Here is a 17,956-nt window from a genome sequence, read left to right on the forward strand (position 1 = left end):
GTCAATTGGAAACACTCATGCGAAGCCATGATACATTTTGTGTGACCTTGAATTAATTTTTGCCTTGCTACTTTCAAATTAATTATGTTACAGACATGAGACTCCTCCTGGCACTTTGTTAACATCTGGATGACCTTGTTATATTTTTTACCCCAAAGTCTGTATATTCTTTTGGACTAAGTGGTTATTTCCCTGCATAAGTTTCTACTCAGGTGAATTTTCATTGTTTCTGTCATTAGTTTTTCCCTTCTCACTGCAGGGAACATTTTGTTTAACTCTTACAGAAGTATAAAAGGAGTATTGCTTACCATTAAACTTTTGCTAGTAGTGCGTAGAAAACATCAGGTGTCAAGGAAATAAAAGCTGCAACTTGCTTTGTTAAGAAAGATCAGTGGATAACAACACTGAACAACATATACCTAGGACTTACGGTCCTACTTTTTCTCTCCTCAGACTTAAATTAATATTCTGTGGCCTATCTATTCTACCATTTCACATTATGGAGAGCTGACTCTTCCTCTTTTCCAATATAAACCCAATTTTGCTTCCTTCTGCAATCAGAAAGCCATTTTCAAATCAAATTCTGAGTGTATGAGCACTGTCTTGTATGTGAAAATATGCAAAAAAATATTTTGGACATGGGGACAGAAAAATATGCAACTAATGCAATAAATGAATTTTAATCAGGCTAATATTTCTTCTTAGAAAATATCATTTGAGTTATTTGCATCCACTAGCATTAGAGCCATGATTTATTTGGAGTCAGGTTGGGATATGCCAGCTGTTTCCCTGATTGTTTAAATGTTCCAAATTCTAACATATTTTAAGAAGGCAGTTTTAGCAGAAACACCCTCGGTGATTGTGCTTTCTCAGATCCCACAAGAAAAGGCTGTCGGAGCAGGTTGCAGATAGAGACATCCAGCAAAACTGGAGTTGCAAAGCCTGTTTGATCCCAGTAAGTTGGCTTTATTCTTGGTCATACAGTATTGTGGAAGACACTGTGTAGATCAAAGAGTTGATTAAGTAACAAAGATTTCCAGGAAAGAAAACTAACTTCCAACCAGTGCTGATGTTTACACTTCATGCAATGCACCTGAACAGTTTAAACAGATGAAAAGGAAAGGGAGAAAGGCAGCCCAAACATCTGAATCCGATTGCCTGGAAAAGCATCGTGGTCTGTACAGAACTTTAACTGCTCAGAGATGATATTCTGCCTCTGGAAGCAGTTAAATTTAGAAAAGAAAGAAAGTGCTTATTTAAATGCAAAAGCTTGTCCAAATGTTTTTAAACCATTTCTTTCAGGGCATTAAATAATGCTCAAACGTCCATTGAAGTCAAATTTCCACTGAACTAAATCAGTGCAGTCTCTATGCGGCTACAAAATGGTCCTGCTAAACTGAGCTCCTCACGGTATCACTTGTGACAGCTGTGGCACGTATCTATAACAGTAAGAAATAGCAGCTACGTTCACCAGAGAGGCAACCGAGCTCTCCTGTGCCAGTTGGCCATTTCCCAAACTTTTGGGATGTTTGTAGTTCTTTGTCGTAACAACAACATTCACTCCCTTTGTGTTCCTCTTAGCGAGACAGGAAAGTTACCCTTTATCATTACTGGAAAAATGATGCTTCTTCTCAAAAAACATTACTGTTTCTGGAATAGTCCACTGTCTCGTCTTCTCTTTCCTCTCTACCAGATTATACTTACACAGGTTCTTATATTAAATCCTTTCATAATGTGATTTTTCCCTATTAAGAGTTCCTGTAGCAACTACATGCATGCTATGTGATTGGAGAGGGAGGAAGAAGCTGTTTGATTTGCACGTATGCAAAGAAGTGGCCCTCTCTCTTTCATTAAGGTGTGGTGGATGTTGCAAAATCGTTTGACCGCAGCTGGTCCAGCTTTTGTGACAGACTGGTGAGAACATTTGGCTCAAGCTCCTGCCACTTAAATCCCCAAATGTTGACTATAACCTGCAAGAAAGATCTTTTCTTATACCTGTTCTAAATGTCAGTTGTGATTTAAGCAACTGTACTCTAAACTAAGTTTAGAATTTTGAAAAAAAATATTCTTTTCTGTCCTAACAGAATAAAGCTGTAAGATTTTTTTTTTTGAGTGCCTTATTAATAAACTGCATTGTGTCAAGGTAGGATTGAGCTGTACTAACAATACCCCTATCATTAAATTATCTGCTGATATCAATTTAAAAGACTTCACTGTAGTCAAATTAGGCATGCATCCATTCACCTCACTTTGCTTCTTATCCATACATATTTGTAGATTGGATTTTGCTGGGTAGAAAAGGAACCAGAGACATGAAAAGAGAATCAGCTAACTTCCTGGTCTCCCTGTTTAATTACATTTGTAGGGAAGATAAATCATCCATGGATTCAAATGAATGTACAAGTGTAATTCCACTCATGGTGTTCAATTGCACTTCAACAAAATAGCAAAAAGCATGTTAGAAATGTTCAAATCTCGTGTGCATCACAGTGGCTATATATGGTACATGAGAACAATAATACTGAAGCATCACAAAGCACATTGTAGGCTAGACAGGATAGCTTGCACTTGAATTTAATGAGGCAGTAATCATAATGAAAGACAAATTAAATCACAGCTTACTGAAATTCTCCATTCTGAAAAGAGTATTAATGCCACAACGAGTCTCTGAGTTGCAGCTAGCTGCTTGAGATGATACAGCATGCTCCACTGGTTGATTCCAAAAATGGTAGAAAAGGGCTAAAGCCACTTTATACTGTCAAACATATACCGATGACAAAAGAAAATTACTTTCAGACGTAGATACGCTGTTAACTCTCAAATGGTACAGGACTTCATTTGTAGCGACAGCAAGACTGAGGCATTGAAAAGTTACAGATCCAGAACCAAAGACTTTGCTCGTGTAAGTAAGCTCATTCACCTAAACGAGGACTGTTGGGGTTGAGGCCAGGAACTCTATCAGTATAATACTAGAAAAATATATTTAAATTACTTCACAATAATGAATTGAGTGAGAAACCTAATCCCACCAGGACTAAGATTTCCTTTCGTAAGGATTAATAATATTGCATCACTAACGATGATTTTGTATTCAAAATTATTTCATGCCAGCACAAAATCTTTGGAGGGGGAGAAATCTTACAAGTATCCATTTTATTGCCTTATCCAGACTTGGTGGGCTATGCATATAAAGCTGAGTGTCAATCCATTTGAAGGAACTGTTGAAGCAACACTATGCCATCTCTGCTACATGTTGCTCTCCTTGTAGTTGAGTGACTGTTAGTAATTAATTACAGCCTACTGCCATAAAACTGCTTTTCTTTCAGCATGAGCTTGCAGTTTGACATGGGTTAAGCAGCTCAAATGCCGACCTACAGGAATCCTAAAACGGTAAATCAGGGCCACTCAGGGCAGACTTTCATGCCACTGGAGCCCTAGTAATTACATATATCACTGTGGATTCACCATCTGGTATGATCTTGTCCCTTCTCTGTTCAGGAGAGAAGATGAGGGCACTCCTTGCTCCTCCAGTCGTAGGCTTGCACCAGGCAGGAGCCCTGCCAGGGCTGGTCATCTCCTAACGAGGGCAGGAGCTCCTCCCGGGGGGGTACAACGGCTGAGCAAGGATTTAGTACCACTTCTCCCAGTCCCATTGTTGTTAGCCCTCTTCCATGCTATTAGAAGGGAACTACCACCCCTTGTATCTAGCCGCATGGCCAGATGTTACACGATTGAATAAGAAAATAAATATGGATACCAGATGATTTGGGCAGCTAGGCAGAAGGGGGGGATGGGAGTAGCTGCTGTACAAACCTTACAATTTCAAGTATTATGACAAATCTTGAAAATTTCCATTTTCATAATGGTAAGAAGTCTGTTCTTCCATGTCTTGAGTTCCTTGCTTTTGCTTTCTCCATTCCCTTCTCTGTACTTCACTGTTTTGACTGGTAGCACCGTACATTTTCTTTGGACTTACAAAAGTTTCATTGTTCATCTCTGTTTCTTCAGCTAGTTCATCCTGATCAATTATGCCACATTTCTCTTCATTGAGGTTTTCAGGGTCAGCCCATTCCTGCTTCTCCCCAGAAGCGAAGATAGCGTAGAATATCACTCCACTGTAATGCACCAGGGCTGCGATCAGAAAGACATTTTGCCATTCTTCCCGGGTCTGAAAGAACCGTGCAGGTCTCATTAAGTTTGCAGTAAAAAGAAATATTGCTCTCTGAATTAGACCATAAATTAGCACATATTGAACAATGACTGTGATCACTGTTTGATTCCTGATGTTACAGATAGAACAATTTATGAGTCATTGTGAAGATTTTTTTTTTTCGTAACAGCTAATAAGATAAAACATGGGATTTTTTTTTTTCTCACAGTGAAGTTTCTCTCTTGGATGTGAAATATTCATGGAGTTGGAAATGCAGGGATTTCTCTAACAACTAATTTAATTTTATTGTAGATCAGTGATTGCTTAGGAACCCTACCGAGGATGCATCGTAGAGGACTTTCCCAAGTCCTATAAGCATTACCCAGTAGTATGGACATATTACAGAAACCCAGCCTCAGGTTGTATAAAATAATATCTCCCTACACAGATAATTAGTTTATAATAGCTGAGAATCTGGCCCCTGTGATATTGTAAAAGTGAACGTTTAAAACAAACAACAACAGAAAACAGCTGCAGAGATCGATAATGAAATGGAGTTCCCGGGAAGCTTCGAAATGTCTTAACTTTTGTTGCATTACCTAATCCTTTTCCCAGAAAACATGGAGAAATGTTACCTTATGTTTCGTCATTGCACCAACGATGAGCGGGCACACCATGCCCGACAGCGTCCCCACGCCGTTGGAGATCCCCATCAGAATGCTGGCGTAACGCGGGGCTATGTCCAAGTGATTCACGTTGAATCCTACAACAAACGAGAGGCAACGGTCAACTGTACAGCTTTGCGCTACCAGGCCAACAGGGCTTTCACCAGCCGTTCTGGCTGAAGAAGCCTGAAAAAGGTAGGAAACCCCATTACCAAATATATGAGAAAGAAGGGTAGTATTTTCTTGGTGATAAAGATGGAAGATATGGTGCAATGCTTTATTCTTTTTCAAAACCTCTTTTTTCCCCACCTATGGGGATCACGTTGTATAGAAAATACAGTTTGGTTTGGCCTCGTTTAAAGTATCTGTGCTTCCCATCTTGTCAGACTGAAACAATGCACTCAGCAAACATTTTTTATTAAGGGATGAATGCCTCATGTTTGTCAAGTGTCTGATATATTTTTATTTAGGTAGCAGTGGTTTTTAATACACATTTTCCAGTACTTTAAATAGCAGTTTAACAACATGATAAAAAAACAGAACATAAACCAGTAGGAAAAATAATTACCCTTACTGTAGCATATCTTCTGGGTACATATTTTATTAAGAAATAAAAACAAATAGTAAAAATCAGCTCAGATAATTATCTTGCTTTAGGTAATGAAAATTAGTCATCTAAGCTACGGATGATGACAAGAAAGGATGATGAATTCCAAGTCCCTGCGATTAAATACAGTAAAAGTTGAGTACTGGGAAAATCCTGCAATAAAAATTGATTGATAGAAATGGCCTGCTATGCAAATACGTCGTAACTGAGCAGCAAAACTACTTCCCATCTGCATAATCCTGAAACAACTGAAAACCAGCAGTTACTTTACTGGTCAATTTTTGCTCAACAGATCCATCTTCTTGGCAGTCTGCTAGCTGATGGCCTTCCATCTTCATAACAAAAGGGGTTTTTTTTAATAACGATGGTACTGGTGGAGCTACAAAAGTCAGCGTGAGGCTGGTGAGACCCATGGAAGTGTTAGAAACAGCTGTTCTGGAGCAGGGCTGGTTATAGGACACAACAGAGAGAGGACTGACCTAAAAAGCAGAAACTGGCAGCTAGGGCTGGGAGCGGGTTTGCAACTGATAGCCTTTGAGAAACTATTCGTTCCAGAGTAAGTCTCTCTCTCCTTTTAGGGATACTGTTTATGGAAGAAGAAAAGGTGGCTGACGCTGTGAAAGTATATTAGGAAATAACAGCACAAAGCTGATGTGAACTGGAATCAATAGAGCAGGTTCTTTCATAGCTTCATGCCCTATGTGCAACATGTTTCACAGATACTGAAGTAAATGATTTTTGATATGGGAAAAAGTAGGGAATACCCCATAAGCAGCCACACTAAGAGCAAAGAGAATAATAGAAGCGATGACAGTAACAACAGTGAGGGTAATAACATCACTTTTATCACTAATAGTAAAACCAATAATAAGATTAATTCTTACCTGAAATTGCAAAGCCACTGAAGCCTACTGCTAACACCAGAAAGGAAATAGCCACACCTTTTGTATGAGAATAACCAACCACCAAAAGCAAGGTTGCTTCCATCCCAAAGCCTTCAAAGGAAACACAGGGGAATAAATTACATTTAAATTACTACTGGTCATAGAGATACTAATAAGGTCTAGCCAGAATAGCAACTTAAAATGAGACAAAATTCTTTCGTATCTTACAGTTATTCTTGAACATACTTGGCAGCTTTGTTGATTCACAGAAATATTTGAATATTTATTGTTTGAGAATGTACTTTTTTCTCCTCATTGCTGTGTAAATGACCCAAGCAGTTGGTGAAGTTAACTCACTGAGCAGTACAGGGAAACAAGGAGAAAGTGACTCTGTGCAAAGCGCTGAAAAATTCACAAACGTGTTAGGGAAAGGAGAAAAATACTTCTTGCCTTCAATTTCTCATGTTTTAGTGATGTGGCATGTTCTTGGCAAACGGAACAAAAAAGCATTTTTCGGACAAGTGTGCCACCAACACAATAGGGCATCCCTGAGCGTTACAGGAAACTTCCAGTCTCTGCCATTGCTGCAAATTAACATTTTCTAGTATGTAACATTACAATCCTTCTGCTTTTTTTTTTTTTTGAATGACACTGTAAATACACCCTGAAAATACAATGAATCCGAGAATCCTTTGTGAAGATGCATAGCCAAGCTGCATGGCATCTCTGACTGCAGCCCTCTTGGGCAGCCTGTGCCGTCCACAAATATTGTGAGCCAGGAACTGGCAGAGTAGAGTGACTCCACAGGCTATTTGGCTTGAAATTTTTGCTCTAATTTAGTATCTTCCTTACATGTAGATGTCATTGATGTCAGTGACTGAATTGGAAACAAATTATTTTGTGCTGAGTAAAAATGAGTCTGTCCGTCCCCTGCCTTTCTTTTACCCAACTCTTCTGACCTGAACTTGCCAGTGGGTTCTGCTGGAAGTAGCACACGGGAACGTGGCCAGTTATTGCAAGGCTGTATCCACTGGGAAAGGGTCTCTCCAAGCACCACAGTACGTGGTTAGCTTTGTCTGTATGAAATTGCAGGATGAGGCCTGTTTCATCAGTTCTGGGCCAGTTCTTATTACCATATTATTATTTATACCATGAGGACATCTAACGTGAGGTTATTTATACCATAAGGACATCTAACATCAGCTCTCCATTAAATGTTTCAGATTAACCAGGTGCAGATGCAATCTAGAGTAATTTGTCTCATGTTACAATTAAACATGGACCAAACTATGGTATCTGCATCAGCTGCAGCACACAACTGAAATATCGTATTTTCAGAATCCAGTAGTACCTCCACAATTCATGACCTTCCTTACAGTGGTAGTGGTTAAAATCTTCCTGCTCCGTAAGAAGTCAGCTAGCTGCCCTCCAATGGGTACGATGATTGTCATGACCATGTGAGGAACTGCCGACAAAAGGCCAACCTGCAATTAGACAAATGAGTGCTAACTGCTCGTGCCTTCCCTCAAGATTTAGGGGGAAGAGAACAGGAACCATACCTTTTCTTCACCTCTTCCCGCCACCCCCCCCCTCCGCCATTGGACATGTTTTTATCCTGAATCCTTGTGTGGAAGGATTTCAGAGCTTTCCTCCAACAGAACCTGCAACAAAGACCTGGGTGACCATAGGATGGAGACTCCACAACCTCTCTTGTCAACCTGTGCCAGCGCTCCGTCACCCTCAGAGTAAAAAAGCGTTTCAGGTGGGACCTCCTGTGTTTCAGAATGTGCCCATTGCCTCTGGTCCTGTCACTGGGCACCACTGAGAAGAGCCTGGCTCTGTCTTCTTTGCACCCTCCCTTCAGGTATTTCTATACATTGTTGAGGTCTGCCCGGAGCCTTTTATTCTCCAGGCTGAACAGTCCCAGCTCTCAGACTTTCCTCATAGGAACTGGAGAGGCTCTAGTTCTTTAATCATCTTTGAGGACCTTCATCGGACTTTCTCCAGTATGTCCATTTCTCTCTTGTACTAGGGAGCCCAGAACTGGATACAGTACTCCACATATGGCCTCGTCAGTGCTGTGGAGAGGGGAAAGATCACCTTCCTCTACCTGCTGGCAATATTTTGCCTAACGCAGCGCAGGATACCATTCGCCTGCTTTACTGCAAGGGCACATTGCCGGCTCATGTTCAACCTGGTGTCCACCAGGACCCCCAGGTCCTTTTCTGCAAAGCTACTTTCCAGCTGCGTGGCCTTCCAGCATGCAGCGGTGCATGGGCTTGTTCCTCCCCAGGTGCAGGTCTTTCCCCTTGTTGAACTTCATGAGGTTCCTGTCAGCCCATTTCTCCAGCCTGTCGAGGTCCCTCTGGACGGCAGCACGACCTTCTGGGAGCATCAGCCTCTCCTCCCTGTTTTGTGTCATCTGCAAACTTGCTGAGGGTACACAGTGCCCCATCATCCGATCATTAATGAAGATGTCAAACAGGATCAGACCCAGCATTGACCCCTGGGGTACACTGCTAGTTACTGGCCTCCAACTAGACTTTGTACTACTGATCACCAGCCTCGGAGCCCGGCCATTCAGCCAGTTTTCCATCCACCTCGCTGTCTGCTCCACCAGCCCATGCATGAAGAGCTTGTCTGTGAGGATCTTACGGGAGACGGTGTCAAAGGCCTTACTGAACTCTAGGTAGACAATACCCACTGCTCTCTCCCCTTGCCTACCAGGCCAGTCGTTTAATCATAGAAGTTTATCAAGTTGGTCAAGTGTGGCTTCCCCTTGGTGAATTTTCTGCCAAAGGGTTATTACTGTTTCTGTTAGCTCTGGTGCATATCCCAGATATGCAAAAAAGATGATTTTGCGGAGTTTTGGTGATCAGCATGTCACATTCTAGAAGCTTTTGTTTGAAGAAGTAATTTAGTGAGAAGTTGAGTTTATTTTCTAGGATGCGCAACCTCCTTACATTGACACTGAGTCAGTTTTACATTAGTTTTTTACTAGTGAGGTGCACAGAGGTGCAACTCTAGCATTTATGAAAGGCAATTCAGAATAAACCAACCTATTTTTTCTTAATACCCCTGTTCCTCATCTCCATGCTGCGCTTGGCCATTCAGAGCGTCATTGCTACCACGACAGCGTTGCAGAACCTGGGCATGGTGGTGCTCCCAGACCACACAGATAATGATGTTGCTTGTTATCAGTTTGCAGGATTACACTTGCTTGAAAATAATTTACCATATAGCAAGTAGCTCTTTTAAAGGAATGTTGGGAAAACTTTTCTGAAACAAATATTCTGCAGTCCTCATTCATCCTCTGAAGAGGGAGTGTAACAATACTGGCTTTAATGAAATGGCAGTGGCAGGGAATATCAATCCATAAAGAATTTGACCCCTCATTGTCAATGAAAAGAAATCAAAAAAAAAAAAAAGGGATAAAAATTACCTGGCAAGTAATGCTAAACTGCCAGCACTAAACAAAATGTGCATTTCTGTTTACTTACCTTGTGTTTTTCATGATATATGTTTTTTTTAATCAGCTCTTTCCCACAACAACTTTTCAGTTCTTTCCTTTTGCTAATAATTTGATGCAGGCAAGCTTTTATTTCTAGCAGATCACCAGAAGTATGTCATCCCAACTACTGTGAATAATCTACTGTAATGACTCCAGAGAGATCTGGGGATCTTCAAGCACTCTGCATCTCCTAGGGTAAGGTCTGAAGGTCACTGCTTCATCTTAGACATTTACCTTGCTTATTGCAAACCCAAAGACTTCTTCAAAGTAAGCAGGCTGACTTATAAGGAGCAAATAGAAGGTCCAGCTTCTGCAGAAGTTTGCCACAATGATTGCATAAACTGGCATTGAAGTGAAAAATCTCTTCCAGGGAGTACTAAATTTCTAGGAAAAATAAAATAAAAAAAAAATTGAAGACATTTTTGAGTAGGCAGAAGGCAGGATAAAGAGCCCAGTATCTTTTAGTATCAGGACTATCCAGTACATTACATCCAATTTACACTGCAAGTCACTTACAATGCAAGTGAAAGATATCTCCTGGACTAGTGGCAAAAGACAAGTAAAGAAACTTTCTTAGAATAGTTAGGATTTTTAGGATGACTAGTGTACTCTTATTGCTCTACTTACTGAAATTACAGAAGGTCTTCTGGAATCCTGCTATTGGGATAATAAGATCAATAACAGAATCAAAGAAAACTAGAGAAAACCGTGTGTTACTCCCCACTTTTCGGCATGATGCAGTTTGAGACATTCCACTGAAAGGATTGTGACAAAAGGATTATCCAAGCTAAGGAATATGAGGTAGCGCAGCACCAGGTAGCTATCTGCTTCAACCCAATTCACTTCATTCAGCAAAAAAAAGTCTGGGGCAGAGGATTTAATTTCTATAATTTGCTTTTGGCATTTCCAGTGTCTATTTATGCCTCAATACTCCATACAGCAGGAACAAAAACCAATTCAGACCCCTATTCACTTATAATTCAAATCAGAAGCTGAAATATGTAACTATGGCAATATACATTGACATTCTCCTTTCTCTTTTTAAATGGTAGTTGTGTTCTACGGGCAACCGTATGCCTGTGGTCATGTGTGAACACATGGTGGTGGTGGCAGTGTCCTCTGCAGTAAAACCACTGTACAGCAAGGGGAAAACCGTCATCTGGAATGAGTGTGTGTGTTTCTCCAGCCACGACCTGAGTGACTTCAGCCAAACTTCAGGAGCATGCTCCAAAGGAGAGTCTCGTACTTTATACTCTCAGCAAGGCTATTACACAAAATGTGTAGAGAAAAGAGTTTGGAGTTATTTTGCTCCAGAATGTTTTAGAGTAAAATCCAAGAAGGAACACTTTATCAAGAAACAGCTTTGTTTTTCACCACTAGCAAAAATGAGTTATCTGAGGAAATGGAGAGAAGTTTGATGGGAAAATAGGTTTTAGTTTTGAGTTTCCAGGATCTTCCAGGATCCTCTCGGAGAGAGGAGAGAAGTCTTAGAACAGTGAGCTGAGCTGCTGTGAGACTGAGCAGGGCAGAAACCCTGTCCTTAAGCTTTCAGAATTTCAATCATCCTTAATAAGAGCTCAAAAGGCAGCTGGATAATTTAACATCTGCAGCCAGTTTCTTATTTAGCCATTTCCATTAATATTTTTTAGAACAAACATGACAGTAACTCAAGAGCAGGAGATCAGAGCGTGGTGTTTCCCCTCTCTGCCCACTCCTTTCCCTCCCTAGCTTAGGGAGGATCTATAAGCCAAGAGCTGAAACAGCACTATGTGTTTTCCTCGCAGCTGAACTCATCGTGTCCGGCTGCGTGAGCCTGGTCCTGTAATTTTCATAAAAGGAAAAGCCCCTAAACATCAACAGCAAATAGTTCTGCTGCTCTCAAGTGGCTAATAGTATCCATCCAGTCATAGGCTCATCTTGTGCAAAGTGCTCACAAATCATAACCAGAAAAGCCTTTTTTACTTACACTTGCACTAGCTAGGCTGGCTCCTTCTCCGATACTTGTTTCTATATATATCTTTTCTTCGTTGGTTATTGTTGGATGTGCAGCAGGGCTCTCATAGGCATGAAGCAGCCAGAACATGTACCAAACAATCCCAAACATTCCTGCAGAGGCAGGAAAAGCAAATCTCGGTTTTAAAAGCCAGTAAAGCCACACTTCAGTATCTTCAGGCCTTGAAGTTTGTTTCAAGAGCCAGTTAAACCAAATCTCGGTGTGTGCTGTATGCCCGCTTGCAAAGCACTTGAGCATGTTGTCACTTGTATTACATGATATGCATGGGGCAGCGAAAAGGCAGAAGCAAAGCTTTATGTGTCAGAAAACAGAGAAAACCCATCTTAACTGGGTTGCTGATGTGCGAGGCCGGGTTTGAGACAGCTCCGTCACGTGCCACAGGGGGAAGCGCGAGGCATCCCAGCACAGCCACGGGGTCGTACCCCTGTGACGAGACCACTTTGCGCCGCATTTACCGGGGGTGGGCAGCGTGGGGCAGGTGTCGCAGGGCAGAAGGTTTCGGAGGCGTTTGGGTCCCCGTCAGCAGCATACGCTGCAGCATTTGCTGTTAGCGTGCCCTCCGGGACACCCATCACTTGAGTGTTTGTGCTACAGAGCAACCTTTGCAACTGCATCCAACCCTGTCACTGGGAGACCATGGGCTGTAGCCTGGTCATTGCAATTTTAAAACATTTTACAACAGATGATTACAAAATAAAAGCTTTCAGAAGCTGCAATAAGTAGGGAATACATTGGAATACCCATTTGCAACATCTTCATTCCCCCAGACAACTTTGATCCATACTGGTTATACAAGTTTAACAAAACCGCTGGCAGTACCAGTCTAGTCACAGAGATCCTTTACGTTAAGCAACTCACCATAAATATAGAAGACTGATGACCATCCTATATACTGTACCAGCACACCTGCCAGTGGCATGGCCACCACCGCACCTGCATAAGACCCTGAGGAGAAAAAAGGATTAAGAAAACATGTCAGCTATGATAGGCGAGCCCAGCTTCCAGTGCAGATGATCCAGGCAGGTGCCCACGGGGGCAGAACTGGAGGGACGCCTCTGGCTGACGGGCACCATGATTTCTTGTGAACGTGGGCAATGGGATGGCAACTGTAAAATTCAGCTTGGGGTGGTGGGAAGGACTGGCCCTCACTGGTGTGGAATCACCAGTCTCATTTTGCAGCTAGAAGGGCTGAGCCCTGTAGCTAAATGGGATTTGCAAAGCTGGAACTGATGGTAAACCACCGCGCAGGCATAAGCCGTATGCGCTGAAGTGGGGAATCCCTCCTAACCCTGTGGCATGTGAGGTGAGCTCCGGAGAAGCTCATGGCCCAAATTTCAGAAGCCTTCTTGGTGTTCAGAAATCCTGACGGTTGCAGATAGGCTGGGAGGCTCTTGTCGTGGCTCTCGCCCCGTGATCCCACAAGTGCTGCTAGCGAAGAGGGTGTTCAGACCAACCCTGAGTCTGTTTAATCATGTGTAGTTGGTATCAGCAGCATGAACAAACAGCCGGAAAAAATAGGCAAAAGTTGACAGGGAAAAAAAGGATAAAAAAGTGGTCTGTGCCAAGGTTTCTGATTAGGAAATACATAATACTGGTGAAATATATTTCCAAGTGACTTGTAGAAAGAGATGAGTATTTAAGTGCTTGGAAAGGAATTTCCATGAAGGCCCTACAGAGAATTCATGCGATCTGGACATTTGGGTTCAGTGCAAGACGGTGCCAGTGGCTTCACATGCAAGAAGTGTTGCTTTGAATTATTCTAGGAAATGAGAAACTTGTAGTTTTGAGAGTATAACATACTTTGTTAATGAACATTTGGTAATGCTCTACTCATTAGCAAATACTTCTCTGCAATGGTTCACGGTGACCGTTCTCCCTCATCTCTCTGTAATTCATTTTTCCTACAGCAATAGCAAAGCCCCAGGCAAGAATATAGTCAGAGAAACCAGGAACCTTGTTAACATGGGGTTTCCTAATTTTTCCACTGTTCCTGTGCACTGTTCAAATGCAAGAATCAGCAATTTGTAGCCACTGAAATAGGTGCTGCGTTGCAAGATGGATCTTTCTCTACCTGGTGCTAGGATTTCAAGGAGAGAGCATTGAGGGTGGAGGGGCTTCTCTTTTGGCCTGTTCTACAGAAAATGGAAACACCTAAATAATCACTAAATCCTGGAGTCATCTGTAGTAAAAATAAAATTCCCATGATACGAAAAGCTGCTTTTTTTCTCTTATTTCACTCCTTCTTTTACCCTTTTTCTCGTATTTTAGAGTTGTATTTTCCCTAGACTTTCAGTTCCACTCCTGATGGACAGACTTTTTTCTTCTCTGACTTCTACATTTTCTATGAATATTCTCTCTTACAAGCATTCAGCTTCAGCTGGCTTTACCCCACCACCTGCATTTATTTTCATTGTCTTCTGTTCCACCTTTCCTAATTGCTTACTTTTCAAAGTCCTATTATTTCTGATTTTTCTCCAGTATTATTAGAATCCACCCACCATTCCAATTTCCCTGTTACAAATGGGAAGGGACACCCCAAATACAGATGATGAAGGTGTCTTAGAGGGAAAGTGAAGTAACGAGAAGTGCCGTTTCCTTCACTGCCAACACAGCGCATTTGAAATTACAGCAGAACCATTCCTGCCCTGTACTCTTCATATCTGGACTTTTTAGGTAAAAAGACAGAGGGACTACATTTGAATTATGCCTTACCTTCCTTACATTTAACCACCTACCCAAATCCAGCCTGGAGCTGGTAAGGAGATACTAACATTTACCATTTTCCCTGGAATTAGCAGCTAACTGAAGATTGCAGGGTCACCAAAAGAAGATGAAGACTTTAGGCAGGAGAGCGTATGAGGAGGACACAGCTCAAACTAGACCTGGGAAAAGGCCAGACAGGTCTGACACTCACAGTAGTCTTTTCTGGCAAGAAACTGTGGTATCACAGAGTGACCTGTGGCAAAACCTGCTACCTGGAGGATGGAATTAAAAGTAGAAGACCTTTTTTTTTTTTTTTTCCTCTTTTCATTAGCATGACTGTAAGCAAAAAGAGGGTATCTTCCTTGAAGAACAAGGTGTAAAACCTCAGTATTTTTCCTGCTCCCTGCTTCATAACAAGGTTTAAGGCTCTTGCCAGAGGCTAGAAACATTCCAAAAGCAATGAGAAAGTTTGATTTCTCCCATCTTCCCACTGGGTGCCTGTCCCCAAAGTCTTCTGAAATTTCCCACAAGCCAGCTGTCAGCACTGGAAGGGGAACCAGAGAAGAGAGCAAAGTACAAGCCTGATCATAACTCAAAACAGTGGAGCAGAACAGCCAGTGGCAACAAGTTACATCACCTCCACTGCACTATATAGAGCAGCCAGCCTAAAGTATTCAAGTCCTTTTAAGATAATTTTTTTAAGTGCGTACTTGCTTAGGAGGGTCAATTCAATACGTATAATAAATGGAATCCCTAAGGATGGAGCAAATGGAAAAAAAAAAAATGTGATTTCTCTCACGTGACACCTCTAGACCCATTTTAGTTTACTGTGAGAGCCATTCTGAGGGTTGGCTTTCAACGATAAAATGGTGACCTATTAAACAAAAAGACTCTCAGGTTCCTGCGCTAGGAGTACAAGCCCAATGGGTATGTGGGCAGGTGCAGGAAAGGGCAGAGGGTTTGCATTTCTCTTTTAAATCTCGAAACGAATAAAATACGTCTAATAGGAATATGTACTTACATAAACTGTATAAGCCTATGAACTTACCGCAGAACGATGTGGTGGCCAACCTGCTTCTCTCCAGCGGAGGAGCCCACTTACTCCACATCCCATGGCAGGCTGGGTAGGTGACGCCCTGGCAGACATTTCACACATCATATGAATTGCTTTCACGGCATTCCTACTTTGAGCAGTTGCTGATACTGTCTAACCTGTCTAGCTGTTTGTCACCGCGGAATGATGTAGGAAGGGTTAGGTAAGCTGGGAAGAGCTCTGTTGTTTGGGTATGAAGATGTCAAACTAATTTGGATAATCACTTCAATGGTAATGTGTTCTGGGGTAAAAATGCTGTTTGGTACATGCAGACGATGGCAAAAGTAAACCAAAATAGATCAAACTGCAGCACCAGAAACCTAAACTTTTTACTTCTTTTCAAGTAAACTTTAAAATATAAACTGGTATGATTAATAAATTGTCATCCTAAATATGAGTAACAAGTAAAAATGTGGATTGATCAGAAACCTTGACCAAAAGATCTTATGATTTTTTAGAGCCAAATCTCTAAAAACAAATGATGTATGAAAGGACCAAAATGGTGAGTGCTCCTACCTCCACCAGACCTTGCAGAATCCTTACAAACATCACACAGCCATAATGCACTCTGGCTGCAGAAGGGATAAACATGTTCAGTGTAGATGTTAGAAAGATAGCTGCTCCAAATACCCTATGGAAAAAAGTAACATGAAAGGGAATATAATTTTTGTCTACTTTTCAGAAGCGATGCTGTTCTTGGGTACAGTCACAGAGACAGCGTCACGTACCACAATCTCACCAACCCAAATACTTGTAAAGTCCTCTTATTGGCAAAAGAGGATAAATCCCTATATGGTCAATACATTTTCTTCCCTGAACGGAAAACAAGTTTTATACATACTTAAACAAAGGTACTGGATTTTTCTTTGTATCAGCGGAATAGATACGGGTGTTGGTACTGGAGGCTAAGCTGTTTGTATGAATCTTGGCCTGAGAGAAGCAGTCCTATTCTGGGAAGTACTTAAATTCTGTTCTATCAGTAGGGTTTAACTTCAATCAGCTACAGTCTGGTTTAAGTGCCTCTCTGAACATGGGTATGTGTTGGTTAGTCCCACTTGCTGCTCCTATCAAGTATAACAGGGCTGCTTAAGGTCAACTCCTTTCCAACATCACTTCTCTAAATAACAGCTACACGTGTCCTCTGTGACTATAACATAGAAGGGGCATTTCTACAAGACAAATTCTGTGAAAAACATGATATAAACATTTTGTTACCCTGCTTGGGAAGAGCACTTGCTGCAGGTGGGCACAAGTCAGTCGAAGCTCTGAATGCACCTGGGGCCCAGCGCCTTTGGGAAATCATTTGCAGCCTCCCAAATGTCAGCACCCATTAGAGAAACAGGCAGCAGAAGCCTCTGCGTAGTGGTAATGGATCCAAGCAGCATCCCTGAAGGACCAGGCTGCTCGGAGGCGCTGGGACAGCACTCAAAGCCGCGTCTGCCTCACTCACCGCAGTCTGCGGGACCTTTTCACAGCGTGGACACGGGTTTTCCTATGTTTAACCGAAAAGTGGTGCGCACCTACTGCCCTGTGTCAGTAATAAACAACGGTGACGCTAGACATGAAAGAGAGCTGGGCTGCAGGGCAGTCATTTCAGCACGGCATGGGCGGCAGGTTTGCCGGGCACCGAAGTTGCGGTGCAAGGGAAAAGGGTGCCCAGCTCGTGAAAGGACATCTGGGGAGTTCGTTTGAAAACTGAGGCTGCTGCACCACGAAAAACACCACTGGAAACCAAGAAAGAGACTGGGACAACCAGCTGGAACGATCATTGAAATTACTACCTTTAGTAGGAACGAGCTGTGCTCGACAGTTTAGGTTTCATGCATCTTCACATCTGGCTGACCGAAGCCTCCGGTTTCCTTTCTGTGCAAGGACCGGGGTTCAGTAGCTGCGTCGTGCACTCTCTGAATATCAAGAGTTCATTACTCCAAGCTGGGGAAGCTGATATACATGAGGATCCCCTCTAAGGTCCTGCTAGAGCACTGAAAAACACCAGACCTGGCAGTAGGAGTTCTCCACAACTGCCAAGCACTACTCAAATTGAACAGATTACTACTACTCTTCGGTAGTTTGCTGTCTTCTTTGTGTTGTCTGCAATTCAAAGCAACCATGCCTGGCTCCCTGCGGACTGCCTTTGTGTGGCAGAACTTTCATTCTGCAGACAGCAGGTCGCAGCAGTTGGTGGCCCTGGGGACCACAGCACTCGGGATATGGGGGGGCAGCCCAAAGCTGCCCCGTCTTGCTCCAAGACTCAAGGTGACACCCGGAAAATAAAGCTGCCTCTTTTGTTCAAGACCCTCAACTCCTAGCTACGCTGATGTTAGCCAGC

General features: G+C 42.3%; 1 protein-coding gene across 1 annotated transcript in view; it reads right to left on the reverse strand.

Moving 5' to 3' along the window:
• Positions 1–2,394: 2,394 nt before the first annotated feature.
• Positions 2,395–17,956, reverse strand: part of SLC17A8 (solute carrier family 17 member 8) — a 30,578-nt gene continuing 15,016 nt past the window's right edge. Inside the window, exons 4-12 of the mRNA XM_052774714.1 lie at positions 16,144–16,258; positions 15,583–15,670; positions 12,690–12,776; positions 11,784–11,923; positions 10,052–10,201; positions 7,658–7,790; positions 6,307–6,417; positions 4,786–4,913; positions 2,395–4,168 (exon numbers count right to left, since the gene is read on the reverse strand). Coding sequence (XP_052630674.1) covers positions 3,830–4,168; positions 4,786–4,913; positions 6,307–6,417; positions 7,658–7,790; positions 10,052–10,201; positions 11,784–11,923; positions 12,690–12,776; positions 15,583–15,670; positions 16,144–16,258 — 1,291 coding nt within the window. The 3' untranslated portion in view covers positions 2,395–3,829. The remainder of the gene's footprint in view (positions 4,169–4,785; positions 4,914–6,306; positions 6,418–7,657; positions 7,791–10,051; positions 10,202–11,783; positions 11,924–12,689; positions 12,777–15,582; positions 15,671–16,143; positions 16,259–17,956) is intronic.

This window comes from Harpia harpyja, chromosome 23 (assembly GCF_026419915.1).
Source record: "Harpia harpyja isolate bHarHar1 chromosome 23, bHarHar1 primary haplotype, whole genome shotgun sequence".
NCBI classification, from domain to species: domain Eukaryota; kingdom Metazoa; phylum Chordata; class Aves; order Accipitriformes; family Accipitridae; genus Harpia; species Harpia harpyja.